Consider the following 7,360-nt stretch of genomic DNA (forward strand, 5'->3'; position numbering starts at 1 on the left):
TCTTCTGTTATGGGCTTGATGGGGTCTAATGCAGATACTAGTTCAATTGTGTTATCAAATGGAACCTAAGAAAAGGAATAATGTCACTAACCTTTAACTCAATGAATGTTTGTATGTTGTTTGTTCAGAATTGGTATTGATAAGCTCATAAACCTTCATAGTCTGTTTGGTAGATGGTAATAAACGATAGTGATAGGAATGAAAACTAGCGTAATTTTAGTTAAAAAATCTTTTGGCTATCTTAATGGCCATGCTTGTCTAACTTCAATCATCTAATTTTCTTCACAGAATTCATACCAATACATTACCATGGGAATGACATTTAACTTTTAATGATATTTTACACTATAAATAATTCTCATTACCACCATTTAGTACCATTAACCAAACGGACCTTCAATGAAAAGTTTTTCAAGAGCTCTGGCTTCTGCCTGCAGATCACTCTATAACAATGCAGTGCCAATTGCTTCATAAAGCTTAGGATCTCATTTTGCTACTTTTTTTACTTGTGTTTGAATTCATAAACAAGAATGTAACAATTGTGCCAATGCATTTGCAACAAGATATCATGGTCATGAAGAAATTGACATACTAACATAGTAACATCTTCTGCATGGCGCAAAGCCACAAACCATGAACAGCATGGTTCAGTATATAAACTCTGTGCAATAGAAAAGAAATATTTTAAGAACAGAAGCTATAGCACAATATGAAAACACATCACTAATACACAGTTCAAATACTTAACATTTCGCTCTAATTTAGCAAACTTTAGGCACATCAAATGCCGAAAGGTTGCTAAATCAAGAGACGACAAAAAAAGACATATAATTCCTAGTTCCGATTCTTTGTCGTATACATTAGTACTTTCAAGCTTGAAGAATCTGACAATGGATGATATGGCTTTTTAGGCGTTTCCTGCCAGCAATACTTGACCAGATGTTCGACATCATTGTCTTAAACTGACCTCTTCCCGTTATTGTTTCCCACAGAAGTTCAACCGTGTCTGAGCTTCCTAAATGTTCCGATCTTGAGACATCAACCATAGATATGCTCATGTTATTACGTACGATGCACAACTTGTTATTGAGAGGGACAAGGGCTGCTGCCTCCAAGGCTTTGGAATTACCCAAATGAACTCTGCTATCGATGTGTTTACCCCAAGAATCACTTGTCTCATCGTAGACCCTAAGTTTACATCCGTCTTTGCAATCGAGAGCATAGAGCTTCCCATTTAAAGACGCACTTGGATTTCTCCAACCTGCAACCATTCCATCATAAACTGGAAACCAGCTGTCGGATTCTGGATGATATACCTCACTTAGAACCTGACGATGCGTGCCGAGCCCCTTCAAGTACCACTTCCCGTCGTATACAACTCCAATGAAAGGCACCATTGCTGTACTCATGTCTGAGATGATGGACCACCTATTCTTGTTCGGGTCATACACTTCAGCTGATCGTAAGGAACGGTGTATACCCTCATTCTCCCCACCTGCTACATATAAGCAGTTGTTAATGACACACGCACCAAAGAAATGTCTCCGGCGTAGCATATCTGGTGCTCGGTGCCATTTGTTTGTTCGGGCACTGTAGAAAATGACACGCCTCATCGAGCCCTTAAGGGGATGTTTGCCTCCAAAAAGGTACAAATGACAGCCACTAAGAACAGCACTTCCGAATCCGAGAGCTTCAGAGTACTCTTTGGGAACAGGTGGAAGCGGTTGCCATAGTTGGTAAACAGGGTCAAATGCATGCCATGATATTTTACCATCCCGATCCCTCTTAATGACATACACCCATTCTTCTGCAATCCCTAAAGTCTTCCTTAAAGAATAAAAGAAGTTTCCAGCCAGTAGACGATACCATCTTTTGCAGACTAATCGGAGATTTCGGTGCTCCATTCTCGGAACCCTAATTAAGCAAGCAATAGCCAGGTCGTCAGGGAGACCTGGAAGGAGAGGTGACTGACTACGGCTCCTGTCACCACGAGAAGGTTTCTTCCTTACAGGATGAATGGAAGGCTTGATGTCGGGTCGCAGACACAACTTTGTTCCAGGGACATACTTCTTTGCTCCAGCTACAGTTTTCAACCCAGCGTCTACTCTACACAAACATGCTGTTGTATCAACCTGCAACATTAGGATTATTACTGCTAACATTAACTTCAGATTCATTTCCTCGTTTCATCTTTACGATTTGCATCTATTGAACTTCCCCCAACAATATTAAAGCAGTTCATGACCTAGCAAGAAAAAGAAAAAGATTCCATCCATTTTGCAATTATTCGAAATATTAAACTCTTCTCTCACGAAATTACCGACCCCATATGTTGGGATTAAGTCTGCCTTTGGCATTAAGCCTGTTCAAAAAAAACCGACCCGCCGACCCGTCTACCCACATCATAAATGACGAGTCATTTATGTTACAGAGACACAAAGAGAACAAAATTCAAAAAACCTGAGTATTTAATTTTGGTACTTGTTCCATCATTAGCAATTAGCAAGAATATCACCAGCAACATAAACACCACCCACAGCACTCATTCAGACCAGACGGCCAGTGTTCAACCCATCACAAAACTCAACCAAAGACTATATACCTTTTCTAATTTCACCAGATGATCATTTTTAAGTCATGTTTGGTTGGACTTCTTCTACATAGTACGATTGCAAAATGTAAACTATTCCATTCTCATTAATTAGTATCACTATTGACTGCCTACCTTGACCTTCAAAATCAAATCATAAACTTAAGGTATCCTTTCCCTTACTCAACTGGCATCAAATTTTATACCACAAACAACTCTATTAAGACCCTTTTTACCTATTTGACCACCTTACTTAATTACAATAAATATCTGACTTGTTGACTTGGTAAAAATGTTCCATGTCTCACCCTCAAAAGAAGAAAACATACAGAAAAAGTGGCTCAATTGAAGTGGACTTATAACTTCTTTCCTAGTATACTGCATATATCATTAAATATAATGCAGATCCAAGCAATTAAAGATGGAAACTTTCATAAAACCGAGAAGAAACTGCAACTTTAACAGTACTCAAAAAAACCCATATACAGAAATAACAAAAAATGGTATCAAGACATCAAAGATAGAAAATAGGAGAATATGAGGGCAGATTAACTTACCAAAGGAGGTTGAATAATTTTATCCATGACTCATTCATCAGCAAAATTCTCTTATTTTGTTCAAATTTCTGCAAACCCTGCATATAGAGATTATGAGATGCATATAACATTTTTGATAAGTTATCTGAGGATAAATAAACTTAAACATGCAGGAAAAAGTTGCTTAAACATTCAAACATTTAAAAAGGAGAGTCAAACAAAAGACATGTAGACAAAAATTAATCACTTTCTTTTCTATAAAATGCAGTAAATTCAAAAGAAAAAGAAATGTCTTGATCACCCACCCAATTAGGTCATGAAGCTGATAATTCTTCAATTCTTGAAATTCAATTACAAAGGTAAAACCCACAAAAAGTAACCCTCTTTTTAAGATTAAAATTGGTAACAAATCACAAAAATACGCTAAAAACACCAAGCATTTTAGTTTTTAATCTTTAATACTCACCTCCAAATCAAAAACCCATATCATAAAACTCCAAATTTTTAATGCTCCAAAACTAAAGTTTTGATCTTTGGTATATAACAAGGAAACCCCAAAATGGAAGCATGGAAAGTGGAAAAAAATATAGGTTTTTTGTTCGATTTAATCCAAACAAGACCCCAAAAAGGTAGAATCTACCAAGAGAAAGTGTATTTAGAAGAAGAGATTAAAGAAGATGATGAAATGAAGCTCAACAAAAAGCTAACCTAAACCACTATGATGTCTAAGATGGATTTTGAGGGTAGTTTAAGAGTATGATGCCAAAGTTTTTAGGTAATAAATTTATTAAATTAGAAGCCAAGGAGAAATTGATGGAAGAGCTTTGGAAGTTTGTTGTTGTTTGGGAATGAGGAGAGACTAGAGTGGGAAATCTCTCCCCAACAAAGAAAGGGAAAGAGAAAAATAATGTATGAAAATGGAAAAGTATTTATGTACTCATAGAAGTATATTGCATTTGCAGACTCGTGAGAAACATACGACACTCAGTCAATTGGACAATTTTTTCCTCCTAATACAATGGATTAAGTGATAGGAGTGATAGGAGTAACTTATAATGCACCACTTAGGTCTGTTCACAATTGATAAATTAGAATCTCAATCATTTGATTGGAAATGAGTCGTATATAAAAATAAAATTATATCAAAATATTTATATTATATTTACAAATTGAATTTAATTCAACTTGAGATATTTTACACGAAATCAATCTAAATTTCGAATAAATATCTTTAGTCCCACTTCATTTTTTTATTTTTTTTATTTGAATGGAGTATTATAATTCGTCGCAATTTATATGGAAAATAGAGTTATTTGGGATTTTAATATATTCATCTTAATTTATATACTTATAACATTATTTTGGTATAATTTTTCACAAATACCCTATTAGGGATAATTAAATAATTTGTTTGCATTGGTATAAGAAAAAAAATTAATGGAATGAAAAAACCCTAGCAATATTCCCAGAATAGTTAACTTTATTTTAACTTTTTTTTTAAGAAAGCCTTATTTTATCTTCCTTTAACCTTTAATAAAATCTTGCTTTTCACTACCTTCTCTTATTGTTGTGAATGGAATATGGCAATGGTGAAGAAACAATAAACAAACAAATGCAAAGAACAACCACAAAAACAGAGCAAGAAACAACGATGGAGAACGCACAAGAAATATAAGGATGAAGAGCTTTAAGAACACCCTCTCAAACCAAAGATTGAACCTTTAACTCAATCTCACACAAACATGTATAAAGAAGGATGAAGAGCTCTTATAGTGTGAACCCTAGCTTTCAATCTTGTATATGCCTCTCTCAAACCCTAATGATGTTGTAAGACTCCTTATATAGCCCTAAAACATATTAGAATAACCTAGGACAAAAGGGCTTAAAGCCCACACAAAACAGCAACAAAACAGAAACCCGCGTCTGTGAGGGAACTGGACGTCGCTCGACCCGAGCTACTGTGCTCGACCGGTCGACCAGCTTCTCTGAACCTTCTGCCTGGCTATTGCATTAAGGCTCGACCGAGCCACCTATGCTCGATGGGAGCAGCCTTCAACTTCTCCTAATCTTCGTGTGTTCCCATTATTGAGATACTCCAAATCATCACCATCAATCATTTCATTGATTGATCCAAAACATAAGCTCCCATACTTCCTGCACTCACCACTTCGCTCTTAAACGTGCTAACCAAGAAGTACGTTACGAGGTGGTCGAACTCACCACCATCAAGGAGAGATTTGGTGCTTGATGCAACACTTATGTAGTCTCTATTAGCAAATATTTAAAGTTTGATCAAATTTTTGAATAATAACATAAGTCAAAATGATACCTCCTCAGTTTTATTATACTTTTTATGTTGGACTTTTTACACAATATAATGTGTTATTTTGATCAATTATGTATTAAATTATACATAACGAAAAATTATAAAAAGTTAAGATCAAGAAAAAATATGGAATTAGAAAATTTAAACAAGATTCTACTTGACTATATTTTTTCTTATACATTAGCCGCAATATACAAAATAAATTTGTACGATGAGTAATGTTAATAACCGTAATGTAGCAAGCATTTTAGAAAGGAAAAATTATATTACTACACCATATATGTTATGATGTAATTACTCTGTAAAATTTGATATCTAATTTACTTTAATTTACAAGTATAAATTTAAAAGGTAAGCAGGAAATTAATTAGAGTAAAAGTATTAATTAATATTACTTCGTTGTATACTTTAAAAGAAACAGGTCGAATGCGAGGAATCATCTGCACCATATAAGTTACTTTTTAGATTATCGAAATAATTTTAAATTAGATATTTTAAATTCATTTACATAATTATAAATTTATTTTAAAATCAAATTAAAATTAAATTCAATTTAAAGTTCAATAAATGTGATATTTTTTAAATAAGGCATACTTAATGGGGGGGTGAAAGACTGAAAGTTGTGAAAAAAAATAGTTTCAAGGGATATTTTCAAGAAAAGATGAACGTGGGGGCCCACTGCCACATAACTTCAAATTCAACAAAGATGCTTTCAATGGTTTTGTGGGCCATTCCATTATGTTATTACTTGCGAACTCCACAAATTGTATGTTGGCATTAGGCACATCTGCAAATAAGATCATGAAGTGCATGAGTACTGAGTAGTGTGATTATTCATCCTTTCTTCTTGTCTTCTTAATTTTGCTTAACTTCTAGTCATTGGTTGCATTTTCTGAATTAATTTAGAATTTGTTAATAGCAAGTCTCGTTTTTTATTTTATTTGTTAAGTAAAAATATTTGTTATTTTAATTTTTTTTTTATTATTTTTACATTTTAAAATAGTATAGACTAAGTTCATACAATACATTCTCAGTGAAAATTAGAGAAGCTAATAGCATAACAGTCGTTAATCTTGCGGCGATTCTAATGATTAGGACAGTCGGAAATTAGTTAGAGGGTACTTACACTAACAACTCTACTTTTCAATAAAGTATTATATAATAAATGAAATTTAAAATAAAATAAATATTAAATATATTAAATATCTAAATTAATCATAGTTAAAATATATTTTAAATATTAATTTCAAATTTTATAGATCTTAATTGTTAATTATCTGACTATTTTACCAACTAGACCTGTACTGAAAAATTTCCGACCAACATATAAGTCAGAGAATAGTCGGAAATTCCAGTCATTTATTAACCAAAATCTTGGTTAGTAATTCCAACTTCCGACTAATCTTTTATTTGTGCGTTGTTAGTCGCAAATACTTTTTTATGATTGCTCCCTCCGTCATTTTTTGTTTGTCCACTTTATTTTTTGAACGCTTTTCAAAGCAAACTTTAAACTTTAATATCTTTAAGTACACATTATAAAAAATTATAAAAATTATATGTATATAAACTTTGCATCCAAAGGAATCTAACAAGATCTCACATGAATATGTTTTATCTTCAATATATACTTCAAAAATCAAATTTAAATTTCACTCTCCTAAAATGGAAAAACTTTAAGTGGACAAACTTTAAGTGGACAAACAAAAAGGAATATATGGAGTAGATGTTTTTTGACTGCCAAAGTAGTCCATTATTATTAATTTTTTTTTGAAAGGAACCTAATAATTTATTGATAAAAAAATCTCATTCGACATCTACAATAGAGTAATCATTCAAATACATAACAATTTTAATCAAACAAATTTCTACTATAGCAAAGTCACGATCATTATAAAGGAGATCTAATAT

At 33.1% G+C, this 7,360-nt stretch overlaps 1 protein-coding gene across 2 annotated transcripts; it reads right to left on the minus strand.

Annotated features, from left to right (window-relative positions):
- Nucleotides 1–646: 646 nt before the first annotated feature.
- LOC130828200 (F-box/kelch-repeat protein At1g55270-like) lies at nucleotides 647–4,182 on the minus strand. 2 transcript variants are annotated; one of them, XM_057694050.1, is made up of 3 exons: nucleotides 3,593–4,182; nucleotides 3,148–3,224; nucleotides 647–2,132 (listed from the first exon to the last, which is right to left on the minus strand). In XM_057694050.1, exons 2-3 carry the CDS (start codon nucleotides 3,172–3,174, stop codon nucleotides 870–872), a joined length of 1,290 nt encoding a protein of 429 aa, XP_057550033.1. In that variant the 5' UTR covers nucleotides 3,175–3,224; nucleotides 3,593–4,182; the 3' UTR covers nucleotides 647–869. The 2 variants fall into 2 exon arrangements, with proteins under 2 accessions (XP_057550033.1, XP_057550034.1); XM_057694051.1 differs by having other exon boundaries at nucleotides 3,432–4,164.
- Between the last annotated feature and the right edge of the window lie 3,178 nt (nucleotides 4,183–7,360).

The sequence above is a fragment of the Amaranthus tricolor genome, chromosome 12 (assembly GCF_026212465.1).
Source record: "Amaranthus tricolor cultivar Red isolate AtriRed21 chromosome 12, ASM2621246v1, whole genome shotgun sequence".
NCBI lineage: Eukaryota > Viridiplantae > Streptophyta > Magnoliopsida > Caryophyllales > Amaranthaceae > Amaranthus > Amaranthus tricolor.

Excerpts from the sequence above, each read along its gene's own strand:
- LOC130828200 (XM_057694050.1), bottom strand. The coding sequence starts at position 3,174 with ATGGATAAAATTATTCAACCTCCTTTG. Across the intron at positions 2,133-3,147 it reads AAATTATTCAACCTCCTTTG|GTTGATACAACAGCATGTTT; the intron begins GTAAGTTAATCT and ends CTAATGTTGCAG.